At 36.3% G+C, this 21,270-nt stretch overlaps 1 protein-coding gene across 2 annotated transcripts in view; it reads right to left on the bottom strand.

The window, feature by feature from the left end:
- Nucleotides 1–21,270, bottom strand: part of ANKRD12 (ankyrin repeat domain 12) — a 58,815-nt gene that overhangs the window by 22,575 nt on the left and 14,970 nt on the right. Inside the window, exons 2-5 of one of the 2 annotated variants that reach the window (XM_039706187.1) lie at nt 16,923–17,060; nt 11,073–11,220; nt 3,500–3,646; nt 2,258–2,458 (exon numbers count right to left, since the gene is read on the bottom strand). In XM_039706187.1, the coding sequence (XP_039562121.1) occupies nt 2,258–2,458; nt 3,500–3,646; nt 11,073–11,220; nt 16,923–17,009 (583 nt within the window). In that variant the 5' untranslated portion in view covers nt 17,010–17,060. Of the gene's footprint in view, nt 1–2,257; nt 2,459–3,499; nt 3,647–11,072; nt 11,221–16,922; nt 17,061–21,270 lie in introns of those variants that run through there. The other variant, XM_039706188.1, reaches the window with a different exon arrangement.

The following is a 21,270-nucleotide window of genomic DNA, read 5'->3' on the forward strand; positions in this document are numbered from 1 at the left end:
GTTATTCTAAAGCAAAACACTTCTCACTGTTCGTCATACACTAAATTTCCTCTTCAATCATCACTTGGGTTACTCACTTCCAGCACTGTCTGGCTACCACCTCCATCTTTCCATTTTCTTGCCATTTGCCCTTTTCACACTCACCCAACATGATAACACTCTTCTACTCTCAGCCCTCTGATCCTGTCTTTTATCCTCTGTATTAATTATCTTCATAATTTTTCTCCATGTTGTACTGCTTTGCTTTTCCATCCTTTCACAATGTCCAGCCTGCCAACTCTAGTGCTGGCTTGCTGTCAGTATCTGTTTCCTTTACTCTTGTTCCCACACAGCAGTATCATTCTGGCAGATATCCCATGAGCAGGGTTACTTCCTCCATTACTAATTCATTTTCTGCTCCTTTAGTTCTGCCAAATCCTTAGCTAAAAAATCTCTAATTCTCTAAACTACACTGCATCCTAAATTCCTACTTTTCTCCACTCATGACTCACTGCTCCAATCCTCCCCCTCTTCTTGACTTCTCCCTCTACACAGTATTTTGAAGTTCAGCCATCTCTGCTTCTCACTTCAGATCACCAATAAAAAAACATCTCACTTGATCCCAAACAGCTCCTCCAGATTTTGAACGAAATCTCCAACAACTTGAATCCAACTGATTCTCAGAACCAGTTCTCAGCCATTGTGCTTTTCCTTTCATTCCTTTCCTTTAAAATAAAACATCTGCCCTAGGTCAGACTGGGATGAAGCTGTGAAGTTAACTTCCTTCAGAGCAACTCATACAGTAATGTGCATTATATTTGGGGCATATCACAGCATATTGGTGTTTTGGCTACTGCTGAACTGGGCTTGTGAAGTGTCATGGTTTTCTCTCTCTCTCCTCCTGCACCAGAGTTTGGGAGGGGACACAGCCAGGACAGCTACCCAAATGAGTATTCCATACCACAGGATGTCATGCTATAGAAGCTCACTGAAAGGAGAGGGAAAGAGGGTAGTTTGTACACAATGGCATTTGTCTTTCTTTCCAAGCACCTGTTACATCTGCTGAGGCCCTGCTTCCTGGGAAGGGACTGAATATTTGCCTGATGATGGGAAGTAGGGAATGAATTCCTCTTCCTCCTTTGCTTGCACAGGCAGCTTTTACTGTTCTTATTAAATGGTCTTTAACATGACCTACAAGAGCTTTTTTCTATCTTATTTTCTCCCCACACCTTGTTGAGGAAGCGAAGTGAGAGAGCAGCTGGGTGGGCGTCTGGCAGCCTGCCAAGGTCAACCCACTACATCTCTTCTTCAAGTGTTTCTATTATTCTCCCAGTGATTTCTATGGGCCTGTCTTCCCCTGAACCTCCCCCTCCTTTTCTAAAATTGCTCTTGTCAACAAGTTCTTCTCATCTCCCCTCTCAACTTCCTTGAAGATCTCATAGTGTTCTACTTCTGCTTGTTGTCTTCTCTTCCTCTACATGCTAGTCCTGGGCAGCTTCATGTTCAAATACAAATTCAGCTACCTTCTTCAAATCAAGAAATTATCAATCTATTCCTTACCTAAAGTCAAGATTTCAGTTCATCTCATTAATATCTTCTCTTGAAGTCAAGTTTGAGCTGACAACTAATTGTACTATATAGTCCTTAGCTTCTCCCATGGGGGCCTGCTGCCTCAACTCCTCTCAACCATTCCCACTGAGAACATAATCCAGACCCATCAACTTAAAAACATGATATATGTTACAACTTAACAAAGCTCATCAACTATTATGTAAATCACAGTAAATACTGACATATCAAAGCAGTCATTAATCCAGCAGGACTTGATGACAACTGCAAACATACCACTCTTCCCTGCCTTGCTGCATATCAGCTGTCCCAGTGAAGACAGTGCACATCACAGTGCCACCACCTCCACCATCACTGAACTTTGCATCTCCTCACAAAGCCCACAGTCTCACCATTTACCTCTGCCCAGCACAATCCTACCAAGTTCAGCAAGAACACAGAATCTGTGTGCACAGATCTCTGTCAATACCTACTGCACCAAGGCCCTGGACACAAGTGAAACCTCTTGGTATTAAAACACTGTTCTCATCATGCACCATGTACTACAGTGCTCTACCACTGCCACAGGAAATGAAAAACACAACTTTGGCAATTTCCATGAAGTTACACTTTTTTCATTTGCATACAACATGAACTGAAAGGAAACCTCTGTCAACAACTTCAGTGTTACTTTTAACATATACAGTTAGGAGTACTCATATTAACTTACCTGCAAAATCTTTTACATTTACATTTGCACCTAATCTGATTAGCTCCTTGACCTGTTTAACATCCCCTCGAATTGCTGCCATATGTAGAGGAGTTTCCCCTCGTTCGTTTCTCTTGTTAACTTTGTCTTTTTGTCTTGAAGAAGAGGTTGGAGTTTTCTTTTGTGTTGGTGTTGTTTGTAAGGAATGATTTAAGGTGGAATCTACAAAACAAGTTTTTAAATAGTCAGTGTTAAGTTAATTAAAGTGAGAGGAAATAAAAAGATAGTCAACACTTGCCTTCAAAGATGATAATGACCAGTGAATAATTATTTTTAAATAAAAGACATTTCACCCTTCACAGGTGTCAGCACAATGCTGATTTCCAATGTGAAAAAAGGCATTTTGCAAAACCTTACTACTTTAAGCACGTTTCTAGGAAAGACAAAGTCTACCCAAACAACAAGGTTCACATACTCAAGGTATAAATTCTCCTGAATCAAGACAAGGTGAGATCATACAGATCAGTATATATCCTGCTTCCCCTTCCTTCAGCAAAATTCCACTGTATTTTCATGTAGTGGGATGCCAGTTTAAAGAATTATAGTCTGTGTATTGTACTACATACAAATCATCAGCTGTACCAACACAGCTGGACTGCTGGATAGTTCCTTAAGTTCCACAGCTGGGTGGACTGGATAGTTCCTTAAGGAAACCAGCCATTTGTTTTGAAATAGCAATGTTGTAAAAACTTTACACCTGTAGAACATATACATATGTAAAGATTTTTTAAAAATGCAGCTGGACCAAAGACAGTTTGAAATGGTGAATTAAGAACAAGATGTCTACCCTCTCCCATTAAATCAGAAGTAAATGATCCCATTTCCTCCTAAATTAAAATCCTGCTCCAAAGTGAGAAAATGAGATAATAGTTAAGCTTCAATAAAAATTAAAAAAGAAAGTATTTCAGGCTTTAAATAATCCATATGGAACAGTGTCTGAGAGGCAAAAATAAACAAAGGAAGAAATTAAATTTTCAGTTTTTACAGCTATCACAGTGCAAAGCTTTTCACACAAATATAGATCAAGAATAATTTTTCATCAGATTAATTATCCATATGAAATAAATTTTAACAGAAGTAGGAATGATTTAAAGTATTTGAAAAAAACAAAAGATTACTGAACAACATCAGTGTTCTGAATATTCTGACTAGGACAGAATTAAACAGGCAGGAGGGAGCAAACTGTTAACTCTGTAAGATCACCTGGGCTGTTGTCTCTTGCTGTCATCTGCATGAGAAGTGCCATCTGTTTGCGCTCTGACAGAGGGTAACCAAAGAGAATGCTGACGGGTGCTGATTTCTTATTCCCAGCATCCTTCTTCATTTTCTTTTTCTCCGGACCTTCCTTCTCTAGAAATAGGAACATTTCAGGACTCAAACTGCAGTTCCATTAATATATTTTTCTAAAAATAAATCCATCCTCTTAAGGCCTGTAAACTTATGATTGGTGACAGGTGATGAAAACCAGAAATTACACCTCTAACTTACTGCATTTGGATTAGTGTTGGTTACCTGTTCTAATCATATTAGAATAATAAGCTACTGAGATAAAGCACTTAAAGCTGTAAGCAGGATTACCAAAAAATTCTAACAGATGAAAAACCTGTTTCATAGAAGGAATGCTGTGTATGTCAAAACTTTAATTCTCAAGAGATTAAAGCCAGCAACTTAAAATTTCTGTAAAATCAGCTGGTCAGCTATCAACATTGAATACACGTCTGAGGCTATGTTCTCTTCTACTTCTCTCAAGACACCATGGTAAAAATTAGGAAGATACTAGTTAATATTCGTATCTGCTAAGTAATTGGTTAAAAGATTGTTTTTCTCAAACTCATCCTGGTATTTTGGCTCAAAGCAATTTCTTCTCTAGAATTCATATCCTTCAAAAACATACAGTTATTTTATATACATAACTTCTTTCCTTTTATCAATATTTACAGAAGCTGTTTAATATTTCATCTCCAAGTTTTAAACCAGGAGCTAAAATTACACATCTGAGTAAACACATCAAAAATAAAACAAAACAAAACTCCCACCAAAACTAAGAAACCCTGTCTTTTGCAAAAGCATTAGACCTTAAAACAGAGGACTCCACTGAGGGAAACTTCACTGAACTTCTGCAGAGGTAAAAATTAGAATCTTAAGTCCCTTTGAGGTTCCTACTTATCTTTTAACTTTCTATAGTTCTGCCTTATTTCTTGTACCATTCTTTTCCTCTCAACTGATTTTCTGCCTTCCTAGCCTTCCCTAAATCTCACTTTCTAGGCCTGATTACAGACACAAGCTCTAGTACTGCAGTGCTCTTGAGGCACAGGAAGGCACATCAACAGTTCTTACCTTGAATTCCATACAGACCCATAAGAAATACATGATTTTATGGGCTAAACAATTGCCAGTGAGAGTACTGAAGAATGGAAAGCTACAGACCCACGTGCATATTTTAGAAACTGCTATAAATTTATCCATCATGCTTAAAAAGGAAACAAGATCCCTTTTACAGAATCAAATGATGTTTTTTTCCTTTTTCCTACACTGCAGGCAACTCAGAGTCTTGAATATCTAAAAAATTAATTCAATATCCAAATCAACACTATTTGTATTGAGCCCTATTGGTAAAAACACCTGCATAGGAAAATAAAAAAAACCCCTTCACAATAAAATTGTGCTTTAAACTTTTCACTGCAAGCATGCTGTTCTTTCTGCAAAGATAAAGGGCAGCATACTCTTTACTGACTAATTTAGTACTTCCATGGAAATAACACATTTCAGATTGACCAGCATAATCAGATATTTCTTAGCATATGCTACTTACTGCTCATGATTCTTTCCTTGAAAAACACACTTATTTTCATTCTGAATTACTGCTTACCATTCTATAGCTATTTTCAGCTCAAGAAAATAATGCATCAAAATAAATGAAATAAAGTTTTTGATTATCTAGGTTTCACTCTTTTACTCTTTTATACATTGGGATTGTCTGAGTTTTTCAGGTTCTTTTTTTTTTTTTTTTTTTTTAATTAGCACAATTTATTCCTGCCTCATGTTCAGTGCTCCATTTCACTGGGGAGGTAAATTATTCTTCTATTACACTTTGTTAACACAGTGTTTGCAAAGCATTTCTATTTCTTACAAATTAAAAGCACCAAATAAGAGCATAACTGTTCTCACCAAGTTATGCTGTAATTATGCACGTCCTGCTCAAAGAAAACATAATTTTATTAAAATGGATATTAGACTTCATATATGTTGTCAGTTAATGTAAACAGTTTAATAAACAAAAGTCAATATGATCAAAAACAAAGCTAAATAACCTCACGATTATAGCAGGTGCAATCCCCCCAAGATCTCATGGATATGACCTGGTTCTGACAAGAGGGGTGGAAGAAAGCAAAAATAAAAAAAAAATAAAAAACCACAACAAAACCAAAAAACCAACCAACTAAACAATCAAACAAAAAAACCCTACAAACAAACAAGAACCCCAAAAATCAAACCAAACCAAACAACAACCACAAAAAAACCCAAAACAAAAAAACAATCAAAAAAACCCCCCAAAAAAACAAAAAAAAACCCAAAAAACCCAAAAAACCCCCCAAAAAAACAAAACAAAAAAAACCAACAAACAAACAAACAAACCAGAAGAAAGTGAGTAGGGCATATAAAATAGAAAGTTTTATGCACCAAAACATAAACCAGTGTTCCAAGAACACCATCATATAGCATACTACACTTTAACAGGATGAGACCAACTTGACATTTAGGAACTTCAAGTTCTTAACTATTTTTTATCTCACAGTAACAGAAAACTTTCACCACTGTGAACTTGATGTTTCTATAATTTGAACAGCAACAACTTCCCTAATAAAGGAACAGAATCAGCTAACAATATTAAGTTTAGATAGAATTTAATGTGGAAAATTGACTATAAAAATCAGTCGGTTCGGGGTTTTTTTTTTTGCTGTTGGCTGTTTTGGTTTGTTGGTTTTGGTTTTTTGTTGTTTTTTTGTTTGTTTTTGTTGATTTTTTACATTTTTTATACTTTGTTTGCAAATTCTAAGTAATATTACTATCTTCTATTACATTCACATTCTCATCACTTGCTGCTGTTCTTCAGCAGTTGGAAATGAACATAACAGATTTTTTCACTTTTTATTAAAAAAACAAAAACTAGAACTCTTCCAGTGGCTTCATGTTCAACCACCTTTATTAAATAAACATCATAATACACAGCCAAAGCCCTCTGGACTATATATCTTCAAGATTTTCCCTTAGCAACACAAGCTTTTCAATGAACACTAAAAAAATTGTTTTGAAATACTCAATTTATGTGAAACAGGAATTGAGGAGCATCTGAGTACTTTTTTGTAAAAGGGGTCAATGAAATCCACTCACAGTACTTAAAACATACTGGCACGAGGAACATCAGAGACACTGGTGACTGTTTTAGGATAATTTACACATGCCAGATTTTGTCCCAAGGCAACCAATAATTTATCTGGTTTTTTGTTTGCTTGCTTTTTTTTCCCCCAATTGGATAAATTACAAATACCCACTCAAGTAATTTTTAATGTTTTGGAAAACTAAATTATTAAGTAATGTAATATGTGGATTTCCCAAAAAAAAATCATGTCAAACTAACAGAGTATTTCATTTGGTAAAATAATCACCTCAGTAGATAAAAGAAATTAAGCAAAAAAACCCCACCCCAAATTCAAACTTCAGGGCTCATCATACTCTGTTTTTATGTAAAAGACTCCCAATATAGCATAAATCATAAAAAATAACAGGATCAAAAAATAGGACCATGCAAAATTAAAATATGAACTGCTTGAAATGAATGCTATGAAGTCATAAGACTGAATGATATACAACCAAAGAATAATATGTTCATTGCTAGGTCAAGACCACTCCTGCAGATGCTGAAGTTCAGAGACAGAGTTTACAGAGCTCTGCGTGATCATTGCAACCTGACTGAAGTTACTTCCAACAGAAACACACCATGACTGGCTGTGTTTCCTATCCTCAGGGAAAGAGAAAGCTCAGAGTGTAATGCAGAGACCCCACAGTGCATTTAACAATGCAGAGATTCCAAGGTACTATACTGTGATACCTAATTAATCAAGTTTATGACAGATTTATTTCACAAAAACAACACACAAAACCACCTCCACTTTCCTGCCTGCAGCCCAAACAACAGTTAAATGAAGTTGTTATAGTTGAACAATGAGCCCAAATCCAGCAAGCAGTGTGTGAACAGTCCCTTCAACACTCCCCCTAACCTCTGTGACTACAGAAAGCACGAGCACAGGAACTGTGTTACTGTGATGTACCCATGCAACATGAAGAGGTCAGATGTTTTGCTCTTCTGGATGACAACTAAGTGCTAAAAGAAGTATAACTGTGCCAGGTTTGGACTATTTAAAAACTGAAATTGAAGGGGTCAGAAAACAAAACCAAGATCCTGCTATAAACAGTAAATCTGGATAACATAATTTCCAACAAAGATAACGAATTATCACATTCAGTGTAACTGTAACTCATTGTTCCTGAATAATCAACTCTGTAATAAGACTCTCTTTACAACTGAAAGATTTTTAGGATCTGCAGTTGTGTTTAATTATTATGAAAAATTCAAATTTCTCTCTTCAGACTAGTAAGGTAGAGAAAGCAAACAAATCTGATCTCTGCAAAATCAACACGTGTCTATTGTTCTTATTCCAATCACCACATCAGAGGTAACTTAAAACTACCCAGATTACTTTAAAAAATTAAGAAAATTTAAGCAACCCTGTTTAAGCAGTCTAAATAACTGATGGCTTTTCAATCAAATTACAGTTTTGGATTGGGAGACTTAAAATCAGAGAATTTATTTTAAAATATATGAAAAATAATTCTGATTTGATCTTCCATTCCAGCAGCTTCAATCAAAGCTTGCTTGTAGACTCCTCCCCAAGATTTACTTAAAAACAGGTTAAAGCTATACTACATATAAATGAATTTGCCTGCAGGATGTATATATTTTTTTGTGGTTGCTCTGACCAAGAATGGGGACGTCACAACAGAGCCCTCAGCTTCGGGAAGCCACCACAGCCAGGGGAGTGTTTCTTCTGTTGTGCAGGGCTGTGACACAACAGGATGCTGCTGATAAAGACAGGGACAGAGTGTCCTTCCAGGTGTGTCCTGTTCCCAGGGGCCTCTTCAGAGGGCCACAGCTCTCTCCAGGACTCACGTTATCTTTCAGACCCGTGCAGACTCTTACATTTTGCTACAAATGCTGTTTGGTTTCAATCTTGACAAAACTGACTGGGTGTAAAATGTACTTTGTGTATCGTGTTGCAGAAATCAAATGGGAAAAAAAAAAAAAACCCTAAACATTTCTGTGTTACATCAACATTCATTTTGGCTGTCCATGTTCATGATCACCTGCATTAATTAGACAGAACCTGAAACAAACAAAACAAAATAGCCCACCAGAAAAAGGAGCAATTTTTATAAAAATCAGTAAAAAAAGGACAAAATATTAGTTTACAGAAGACTCTGGAGCTAGAACCAAGAAAGCCTTAACGATTTAAAGCTCTAAAAATTAGGTATCACCATTCTTTGAGTCATCTACATGCCTAAACAGGACAAAATCCAATTGTCATGGAGTTTCTACAGCCATCTAGTGACCCTACAATGTATCTTGGGGATAAACCATTTATTAAACTTTTAAATTAAAAAATTTTAAGTATTTCTAGCTACTTTTATGTTTTGGGGTTTTTAAACTCAGACATAGTTTTAAAGACCTTGAAGCTAACAGGAAGCTTTTTGTTTCCTTTTCTTTCTCCCCCTATGTGTCTGATTACATTCTCATTTCCAAAAACTTATTTTCTTCCTTCTCAGCATTTGCCATTCTCTGTACACAGCTGTCAGGGAGACACTTGTGTCAGAGGTAACAGTTTAGCTCAGTGACAGCAAACCTTTTCCATGTATAATGTCACATTTGTGCCAGAAGCAGCACTGTATTTCATGATCACTGATGTCAGTCCTAATCCATGTCAGTGACAAACTTGGCACCAGTGTAAGTGTCTAATTCCCAGTGGTCTAATCTAATTGGTTAGGCACAGAATCTGCATTACAGGAACAGTTTTTTCATCCTAGCAATGCTCCTGCTCTGAAGTATTTGGAAGGTTTATGTACCAAGTTTTCCACCTGCAAAAGGGCAGTTGCTCTAACCTCCTTACCTCAGCAGAAATTAAATGTTTACTAAGCTGAGGTGTTTGCTAGCACCGAAGAGCCACGTGCCTTCTACTTTTATATTAACTATTTCTTGCCCCTACTTGAACTGTCTACTTCACCTCCCGGCTACAACTTCTGACAAAAAAAAATTACAGTGTGAGCACTGTCTTTTTGTGCATGTCTAAGTGTCTGAAGTAATCAATCTTGTTTGTGGCAACTGTAACAATACATGCTATAGCAAAAAAACCACAAAAATTCTGCTACTTTACAAGACGCTTGGGACAATGGCTTATTTAAAGTTGATGGGGGTGGGGGACATGACAAAAGATTTTCAACAGAGAAAAATTTCAATAAATATTTAATATTACATCTAAGTACACTTACTTGCATTATGAAAAAAATAGTTATAGTCTAATATCAAGCAAAAAATGTAATACAGGAGGTGCTGGGAGCATACTTCTAATTTAGACATGGTCTTTTCAGAATCAAATGGTATTGTGAATAGTGCAAGAATGCTGCAAAACCACTGGGAACAGAACTAAAGCCAAGAGCATTGTTTTGTAATGTGACTACTTCAAATATGGAATTCATACTAGTCTCTTACAGTAATAAAAATATGCATGCATTATCAAGGAGCCAAATCTGCATGAAATCAATCCTGAGCAAAAATTAACTTACATTGAGGTATACACTTCTACCTTGCATTTAAATCTATGCATATTAAGGGAACTATCTGGTCATGAAAATATTCAAATGTACAATAACCAATGTAAAAAACCTGTAGCACTGAGTCTTTGAGAAATTTGGGGAATTTCAATGTGTTCTGCTGGCCATGGATACTATTTGGTTATCAACTAAACTGTTACTGAACTATTATTGCACAGTGACACAGATAATTAATTACCTAAACCCAGAGATAACTGTACCTCTTGGAATGTATCCAGCTTCCTCCATCTTGATTTGAAAAGAACTGTGCTAAGAATGGCAGTTTGAAGCCTTGAAATCACTTCTAATATAAATAAGCTTAAGCTGGGAACTACTTAGCCTCTGCAGACAAGGTACAGGTCATAGGAACTTAAACTGAAAGTGTGCTCTCCATGACTAGTTTAGTCAGCAACCTTAGCAACCTTTTCTGTGAAGGACAGTACATCTACCAATGTATCCAACGTTCCCTCCCCAAAAAAGACTATGAAAGGCTGACAGCTGTGTCTCAAATCAAGGCATTCACGTGGTTTTTCATCTGTTTACTCATTTAAACAAATGGACCTCTAGGGATGACAATACAAAGAAAGATTTGTTACTGAAACAGAAGGGAAGAATGAGGTTAGGAAACAATGGGAGAATATAGATCAACTATGGTGGCATGCTGGCCATTGCTCATGACAGGATGAAAGCCTATCAGACTGAGATGCAACAATCAGAAGGAAGCAAGCAACTTTTATACTTAGTATTCTTTTTAAAGAGAAAAAAAATCAATGTAAAAACATAACATACAATTAATTAAGTTAGGATGTATTTTACCAACAAATAATTAGTTAAGGAAATAAAAAGTTTCTACCTGCGTCTGAATTGCGATCTTCATTTCTGGATGGACTAATAGTAAAAGGAAGTTTACGTTTCATGGAAGACTTTTCTTTCATCTCCTTCCCCACATCACTCCTATCCACTTTTGGAGTTTTGCTGTAGGATGCAATCTTGTCCTTGCTCTAATATAAATAAAAAGTATACTAAGTAATTTTTGCATAAAGCAGGATAGTCTTATAATATATACAGACTGAAAAGACTGATATGTGAGAATGCATGTGCTTGTGTATGTATATTACAAAATTTATTCAATAAACCAAAGAATCAATTGTCATTTCTTTTTTAAATTACTAACTTCTATGTTATTTCTAATTTCAGACACATCACTGTAGAAATGCTGTTCACAATTAGAGGCTTAACTAATTAGCAAAGGAACAACATAAACTGAACAAGAATTTGCTAAGTCTTGATGACCACCCCAATTTCCTTTCCTGACCATAACAATCCCACTAAAAGCACATTAAAAGCCCACACTGTAATTCAGACTGTGAATTGTAACCCCCCAAAAAACCCTCTAGCTACCCTCCCCTGCCTCCACTCCCACCCTGTGATCCCTCAATAGAGAACTCCCTCTCTATTTCAACAATAACAGTGCAATGTTTCATTTGAGAAAAATCTATGAAGAAATGTTTTAAACTGATACCAAATTTAGAAGAAAAAAGGTACAAGCTATTTGGACTCTTGAGTTGTATAAATCTAGAGATTTTGGCTTATAACCCACATTTCAAAAAAACAGAAAAGAACCTTAACAGGCTCACTATTAACTTACACTTGATTACTTCACTAATATAGGAGGAAAGAGTACAAAAGATACTAGGTTAGTATAAAGACTGCTTGATAGAACCCTCTGTAAACCCAACATTTTAGCTACCAATCGAGTTGCAGAGACATGTTTTCTGTACAATACATGCTGCAGAAACAATTATCCACTCTGTCAGCTATTACAGCTCTACAGCTTTATGTCATTCTTAACACATGATCAGATGAAATTACTAACACATTAGCTTCATAAAGGTAGAAGAAGAATATACACCACCTTGCCAATCACTGAAAACCAAAAGGCTGGTCCTTGGTACTTCTTAAGATTTATTCTGATTTGAGGAAAACTAAAAAATAACTTAAAGTAGAGGTACTCTTCTCAAAGGCACCTTTCCTTTTTTCTCAAAGAAATCAAACTCAGGTAGGAAGGTAGACATAATCTGACATGTTGAGTTTAAAATGTTGCCAAAACGTTAGGCAGAAGTGATTAGAAAAAGAACCTTTAAAAAGCCCTACAACCTTCAGAAGACAAGTATCTGTACAAGGGAAATGACAAAGAAGGCTTTAGTCTCTATCAACAGAATTCCTGCGGTATAAAGGTTGCTGTCCTCAAAGAACACCTGTCTTCTTCACTCCAAGTTTAGAAACCCAAAAAACCAAAGTAAAATGCAGAGTAAAATCCACACACCAGAACCAAAGCCAACTCTCCTTCAAAACCCCAAAGGAAACAACACCCTCCCCCTTTTGTTTTTTTTTACATGCTAGAACAAAAAAAATAAATCTAAAAACCCAAGCTCCTTAAGACTCCCCTAGGCCCTTGGAACATACAGTGTCTGTGGTATTAGTTATGAAAGAAGTTAATCCATCTACCACAAGTCATAATTTCCAAATGCATCTCTAAGTTGGCAAGAGCAGATCCAGACTCCATTAAGTCTTTCCCCATCTCTTCCACCACACACACAAGTTTCCCACTTGAGCCCAACCTCACTAAGAGCTTTCTCATTTGTTGTTTCAAACAAACCAATTATTTCTCCTATCTATGTATGTGAATTTCCCACAATATGAAGTGGCATCAAAATTTTATTTCTTTTTCTAGAATATTATATACTATGCAATAGAAAGGATGAACTAAAATAATTTGGAATCCTTAAGCAGAAAATCTTGGTTTCAACTTGTTCAGTAGGAAAAAACCTAACCCCACAACTTTTTGCAGTTGGTGATCTTTAAAAGCAATTCCTTTTTTGAGGGCACTTCTCAGTAAAATACATCAGTAGGTGCTCACAAAGAGGCACAAACTGCTTAAGTAATTTGCTAGCTTTACATTAATTCTTAAATTGCTTATATGTATTATGTTAAATATTATGACTGATGCATGAGCTTTTTAATAATCACTGAAAATTAATTTTGTGATAATCTAATTAGGAGGAGACAGTTCAAAATGCATACTTTCAGATAAATAAAAACACATTGAAAATTTTAAAAAGGACTATACATAGAATACACAGAAACTGAAAAAAAAGGAGACTATTTTGTTCCTTAGCTAATGTGGAAATAAGTGTTTAGCATTCAGTGGTGGACTTTCCAATCCAAAGATGCAATGAACAGGATGTTTGAGAAGTCTGTACAAAGTTGATGCTATTTATTATTTTTGGTGACAATGCTGAAATAGAGATACAATCTGTTGTGCAGACACAACTGAAAGAGAGGGAGAAGCAAAGAGCCCTGGCAAGGTGAATGTAAAATGACTGATTTGCAAAGCAGTCTTAAGACAAAACAAAACAGGAAAAGCCAGGATAAAACCAAGGTCCTACAAACTGATAAAAATAATTAACTGTACCACCACAAAATGCTGTGTTAGAAGATAGAAAACTCTTAATGGCATCCTGGATTCAGCTTCAAGTAAAGGGAGTAGAGGAAGTAGAAGTAGGAAGAGGAAGTAGAAACCCTACAAGTTAGACCAGTCATTCCATTTTCAAGAGCGAGCATTCACTGTTCCAATTCTTCCTGGTCACTGCAACAGCATGGACATCTCTTTCTCAGGGTCCAAGGCAAGGTTCAAAACTCAGCATCAGCAGGTCTATTGCATTACTTTAATGTGACCCATACAAACAACCTAAAATGAACTTGATATTTTTTATAAAATAATCCATAAATCCTGTGGAGTTTCTAAAGAGGTTAATTAATCTCAAGTGAAAACTGCTAATCAGATAAAACACTGAAGACATGTTGATGTTCAGAAAACTAAACTACTGCTGCAAAGTGAAAAGCATTACATACTTTCCATGACCACTACAGCTAGAGAACATTTAATGGCTTTAAACTGCAACAGGAGACTAAGCAAAGGTTATTTATCCTTCTACTAAGTATCTAACTCTATGCCAGTCAGCATAATTAAGTATCAGAATAAACTGCCCAAGGAGACAGGAATTTCCATCAGGCAAGCCTTTAAAGAAAAGGTCTGGCAAACATCTGTCAGGAACTGAGTATAGCTTATTCTACTCTGGGGCAAATGGATGAACTGGGTCTGCATGTCTCAACATTTAATGCATGCCTCACTGAAGGATGTAGAAACAAGGAACAATTTTCTCTGTCAACAAAACCATACTAGTGTGCTATGATGAGGAACACATTTTTAATCTGTTCAACAGGAACTGTCTCAGAAGGCTAACAAACAGCAGTCTGGACAATTTCTTGATATCCCATTCCAGCTCTATTGTCTGGTACTGCTACAATCAATGACAAGACATAAAAGGAGACAACAGAGAGCCATATAATCTAGCAGATGTACCAAGCCCTGGGAGAACAAGCATTCTTTTTCTGCCTATCAAAGATAATTACATACTGAAGCATATTCTGTATGGTACTAAATGGTTTTGGGCACTATTGTTGGAGTCTTCCAAGGAGAGAATTAACTCTTACAAACTCCAAATGTGCTTCTCCTTTGGAAGAGATCTCCATAGTTCACTTCCTGAGTTTGTCCGTGAAGTATAAATTCAGATAAATTAAAATTTCATCATGTTCATATGTTAACAAAATATCTCATGCAAACACTAGATGGTCTAGGTGCCATACACACGTGTACTATTTTTTATGCTTGCCAGATGAGCAACTGAAATAAAAATACGTATACCCTAATGAAATAATGTACACATGATATAAACTCAGCTTATTAACAGCTGAGTTAACAATGTTATTTATAATGGGTTTTTTTGAGCTCTTAGAAGACCTGAACACACAGTTGATTCGCATAGCTATTCACTGGTTGTTAGGGCTGCACAATAAGCATTAATTTCTGGACAAATATGAAAGATTATGTCTAATAATAACAACAGTAACTTCTCTACATTTCTCTGTCAACAGCTAAGAGTGCACAATTAGAACCAGCTAAACAGTGTAAAAACTATGAAATGGAAACAAAACCCTGTAACTGTTTTTTTCTTTTATCTAATGCTAACCATTGGAATAGTCTTATGCCATTTAGGTCACTACAGTTCTTATTTTGTGAAGAATGAGGATTTTTTTATGGACTGGTATCCTTTAGCATTACTTGTCACTTGTAAGAGGCACTGTTTTTTATGAACATTATTTCACACCAGGCCTTAGCACTTCCTAACATCAATTACATTAGCTAACGAATCCCTAATATTTTTCATACTTCTAATGATTTAGAATTGCATTGTACCAGGGTGGACAGTGAGCAACACTGGATAGAACAGTGCAAGCAGTTTATCAACTTACTTTTTGGTATCAACTTTATCAGTCCATCACTGGGATTCCATATTCACAGCCTTTGTCGAACATCCATTCCCTACTCTTTCCCTAAATTACTGAATGACACTTCAATTAACTTGACCATATCCCAAATAAAGACCAGAATAAATAGGAAAAAAAAAAAAAAGAAACCCCAACATTATTTCATTCCTTTACTAGTAAGCTGATTTCCTTTCCCCATTTTATTCTGTTATCTTCCTTGTCTTATCTAAGTAGTTCATCAGAGTGAGCAGAAAGAATTACCTTTGCCTCACTTTACTGGGACCAATGAAATAAACCAGGAAGAGACTAAAAGGTCTAAAGGTTCCTATGAATGTTTTTGGAAGATAAAAAGTTACAAGTAGATGCTGACTCTTCTAATCTTCTCCTGTTTTTTTTAACCTCCTCCTGTCTTATATCCATTCATCACCAAATGGTCTTGCAGAGAATACAGGTTTTGACACAAGAGTAAGTATGACCACACACACACACAAAATCCTTTTCTAGAGAAGACAGTTTTGTAGATTGTTGGGAAACAAACAGATTCTCTCTCCTTAGGGCAATATACATGCCACTGATCATTGTCAATGCAGAGGATTACTCCAGCTTCTGTTATTCATTAGTAGCACAGATAAATGCGTGGTCTATTGTACAAGGGTACTAGGCAGACAAACTGAAGAGCTGGGTGATTTGAAACTTGCCTCCAGAACTCTGAAAATCATGGGATACTTCACATTTATAAACAACAAACCACCCTTCATCATGACATGACATTCCTTCATTCTCCAACACTCAAAAATGGACTGTACAATTTTTAGATGAGACTCCCTTGTACAGCAGCTACCCTAAAGCTTTGTGCAGCATTTGGCTTTTAAGTGCTCCCTACAGAGGGAGGAAGTCCTTCTATTATAAAGCAATATTGGAAACTGCTGTTTTTCTTTGGTCTGTGTTCTGTCACAGACCTCCACACCTGTTTTGAGTGTTTGTTACAGAGAGTAATACCCAGTAAAATAAATAAAATATGGGTTGTTTCTCTTGTGAGTATATGAAGACTTCAAATTAGCTAAGATATGGAGACTATATACTAACTTATATCAGATAACACCAAAGCATCCAGCTGCTTTTAGATTAACTCACACATTACAATAAAAGTCAAATTCTGTCCCACAGTTTATGTTATAGTTAAACAAATGTAAAAATGTATAACTCCTTTCAATACCGAAGGTATCAGAATATTTCTTGCAATTACAGCAACAAAAATCATGAAACATGCTTAATTTTACTGAAATTAAATGGGCAGTAATATAATTTTTACCTTTCTTGCAGTTGTTTTTTCCACCATGGTGCTATTGCTGTCAGAATTTTCAACTTGAACTGTTTTTGTAGACCCAAATTTGGGCATTTTATAGCTGTTTAGCTAGTTGTATCTTGTATCAGTGGGTTCATCCTGTGTCTGAAAAACAAACAAACAACATTACATAAATATACACACTGCAGTGTCATTTCAGGACAAATGTTACTGCAGATGGTAGCAGAACCAAATAGTACCCCAAAAAAGATGACTAATAATAACACCTGGCTTCAAGCATCTTCCTCACATGCAGCTCAAACCTAGGGGCAAAACCCCAAAAGGTCCAACACAGCTGCTGCTGGGTATGGTGTCATGAAAAAAGCACCAAGGCAGCTGCTAAACTGCTAAACTCATCCCTCTAGCTTACCTTTTTGGAAGACTGAACATTTTTGGCTATTTTAACAGGTTCATAGGTTCAATATCTCACTTCGTGCTCAATGTCCTAAGGCTTAGAAAGATGAACAAGATTTCTAGCAACACTGGAAAGAGAAATAAGGCTTCCTAGCCTGGGAAACTGAAATACTGTATATTTAAAGTAGTATGGAAAAAAAAAGTCAAATCTTGTGATTTATGATTCTTTCTGGAGGAAGAGAAGCCTGTTAGAATAAAAATCTTCTACAGCTTAAACCTGGAACTAGAAGCCTTAATTTCCACTGTCTATCAAATCAATTACATAAGCCACTTCTAGAGACAGATATACAGCTATATAAAGCTCCAACAACTGAGTAGTGTTTCATCTCCATGGTATACCAAACAAGTGTCATTACAGATTCACATGATGGAAGAGGTCCAACTGGCCTCTTCCACAGCAGGAAGAGCCACCTTTTTTGTAAGAATGGCTGAGAGGAAAGGTCACACAAAAGGTAAAACTGCATTTGACAGCATTTAGAACTGGTGACTTTTTATGGGTCTTTTTGAGTTGATGTATTTTGTTACAAGTATTTACACGATCACCATCTTACTGAGATGTTGTATGTTTATGCCTGATCAAGTCATCATTTCAGGTGCAACACTCCTATTGTTGCTTTACCATTAAGATTTTGAGATCATCACGTAGAGAATTTGTTGCTGTTTTAGGACCATGGCCACTATTTTGGTTTGACACAGTTAACTGACAACAAATCTGGTACAGGTGACTTTGAAAAAACCATTTTGCACACTACACCTGACACGAGACATTGATATTCAAACAAATTTCTACATCCTGCCCACACATCCATCCCCCACAAAGCTAAAACCATGGAAAATTTGAATATTTGTCTAAGATTAATACTGTTGTATACAACAATGTAACATGCTGCTTTCTTAATCTTCCAGAATAGGAAGGGAAGAAAAGTTCAAAAAGCTAAATCCTTGAGACAGAGAAGTAGGAAATGTTGCACTAAGGTCTGCTGTTTTCCTCCCTTTCCCCAAACCTGAGCGGGGAAATTTGAGGAAATTTTTTTTGTTTTGTTGGGTTTTTTTTAACACTAACCACAAGCTTATGAAAAAGAGGAAGAGATTAATTAGAAACAATCTCACATAACCAAAATCTATGATACAATATGTGAAACTCATACTGTTCTGCTCTTACCTAGGAGAAAACAAACAGCAGTATATTCCCTTCATTTATGGAGTGTTAACAGGATTTATGAGGCCTTACTGATACAGAGAGTGATTGTTCAATGTTAATGAACATCAAAGCACATGGTTATCAGCCTTTTTAGTTGCTTTTTAGAACAGTTGCAGGAACAAAAAATGGTTATCAGTTCAAAGAAGAGAAAGAAACATTATGCCAAGTTTCCTGTAATTTACAAAAAAACTTTCCTTAATCCCAAAAGACACAACAAGTTTCTATCTTCACAGAATACTACTGTGCTGATTACCAAACTTAATGTATTACCACAGTAGGAAATATCTCTTCTCATGGGTTTAAAAAGTGACAAGTCATAAATCTGCTTTGCTCATTTAGCCTCTCCAATCCTCTCTGTAAGTTTCACTTGTAACAATTCCCATTGTATATATAATGATTACAACGACTTTAAAAAAATCAACGGGTCAAAGTTTTCTTTATTATTTTAATCAGAATATGCAATGAGAAATATGCTGCTGTTTCCTTTCCTTCCTTTTTTGCTGCTACCTGGCTCCCTGAAACCACCTCCATTCCTGCTTCGCTTCTCTTCCTTTCCTGGTTTCACACGCCATTCTCTGGTGTATGACAGCAAGACGCCAAATTTAATGAGTTTACTAAAATTTATTAGCTTAGGCTTGGCTCCCTAGGTCTCATTTGCCTCACCAGTAGAAGCTGCCCTTCACAAAAGGGCTCCCTGCATGTCTTACCTGGACAGCAACAGTTTATTTTTTAAAGTGGTAGAACAAAAAAACCCAGCCTCAAGTATTGTATAGGGGCAAGAGGATTATGCACACACCTTCAAAACAGATTTCAATTAAAGGTATTTTAATAACACAGTTAACTTAATATACAAATCTAAGTAAATGGAAACAGAAAGCATAGGATGTTCCCATTTTCTTTACCAAAAGATCAACAGGCAGAAGCAGATGTGCAGGAAGCTCCACCTGAACATGAGAAGAACTTTGCTGTGCAGGTGACCGAGCACTGGGACCGATAACCCAGAGAGGCCACGGAGCCTCCCTCACGGGAGGTATTCAGAAACCCTCTGGACACAATCCTGTGCCATGAATGTGCTCTGGGATGGCCCACTGTGCTCCCTTCCAACCTGACCCACGGATTCTGTGATCAAAAGTAAACGTGAATTCGTGAAATTCTTGACCCAAGAAGAACTGCTTTGGAAGTTCACTAAAACTGAGTGTCACATACTGGGTTATCAAAGCAGAACCACCACACTGTAAGACTAACACACAGCACTATTTCCATGAACTGCTTCAAGCACCAGATTGCTCTTGCACAATTTGCTGTGCAAAATTTAAAACAGACATAAATGAATCACATATTTGAGAGAAAATACTTTTCATAAAGGGTAGATATCTTTAAAAATTATTAAACTATCACTATGGTGGCCAGAAATTAGGCAAACTATTAAACTGGTGCTTACATAGTGTATATAACAATAACATTTTCTGCGGAAGAAGTGATTTCACTGACATTTCAACTTTTGTTTCCATTTGTCTGGAGTTCAATGCCATTTCAACTCAAGTTCTGAACACAAATGTTCGCATTCATAGTGAAAATGTAGAATATTAACAGTGTCTTCCAGGGAAACCTAGATCTGTCTGCTTTGAGTTTTCCTCACAGCCATTTCTTAATGCAATTACTGGCTTATTAGACAATCTTGATAGCACATTTTGAATCACCAGAACCCTAAATTAAAAGTTAAAACTTTTCACATTCAAATTATTCTCCTTTGTCACAACAGGCAGTGTCCTCACTTCATCTGACACACAGGCACAGCTGTGCTTTCTCTCAAACAAACTGATTTCAATCTGTTCAATGAAACAGAATTTGCTTCCTACTAAAGAAACTTCTCTGTTTGTCACAAAATCAGATATTATTTTATGTTTGGACATCTTTCCTGCACATTCATTACCAATCATGAGTCATACTACTGGAAATGCTGTGAACTCTTCTCTCAGCCATTTTTCAACTAAGGAACTAAAAATCTATTTTCTCCTTGAAGTAACAAAGGTAAGTATTTAGACAGATCTATGGGCAGTGATAAAAAATGCCAGGATTATTTAATATAAAAAACCCTGGACATAAAAAAACAAAATCCCCAAAAATCCCACCAATCACCAGAATTTCAGATCTAATTAGCTACAGAAAATTAGCGATATAATAAATCTCTAATGCCAGCAAGTCACTGTATTAATTTGTATAATCTTACATCTAGCACTGATGAAAAAGCTTGTCTTTACCTATGTAAAAAACCAGGGAATTCAAACAGTACTACAACAGTGCTGCTGCCACTGTCATTCACTCCTTTACATCTTTCAGTCTGTTCTTCCGAGAAATTAAGGGCCATGTGTTCCTGTTAGATGCATATGTATGATTCACTAATGACATCCAAGCCTGTAGATGGATTTTCTTTTAATTTGACAGCAGCAGAAATTTTCAAATATATTAAGCACTCACTAATTTCATGGGAAAAGATGGCCAGTATATAATAGGAATAACAATAATAATCCATCACCATTTTTTACATGGGAAGGCTTCAATATGAGCTTCATGACATACTGGCTGTAAGAAAATGCCACAGGAGATGGCCTTTGTAAACCACTTTCCTTTTTTCTCTTAGTTTTGGGGGGGATGTTTCAGTTGAGACCTGCACATTACCAGAGTCAAGTCAACCACAAG

The sequence above is a fragment of the Passer montanus genome, unplaced genomic scaffold (genome assembly GCF_014805655.1).
Source record: "Passer montanus isolate IOZ18808 unplaced genomic scaffold, ASM1480565v1 scaffold19, whole genome shotgun sequence".
NCBI lineage: Eukaryota > Metazoa > Chordata > Aves > Passeriformes > Passeridae > Passer > Passer montanus.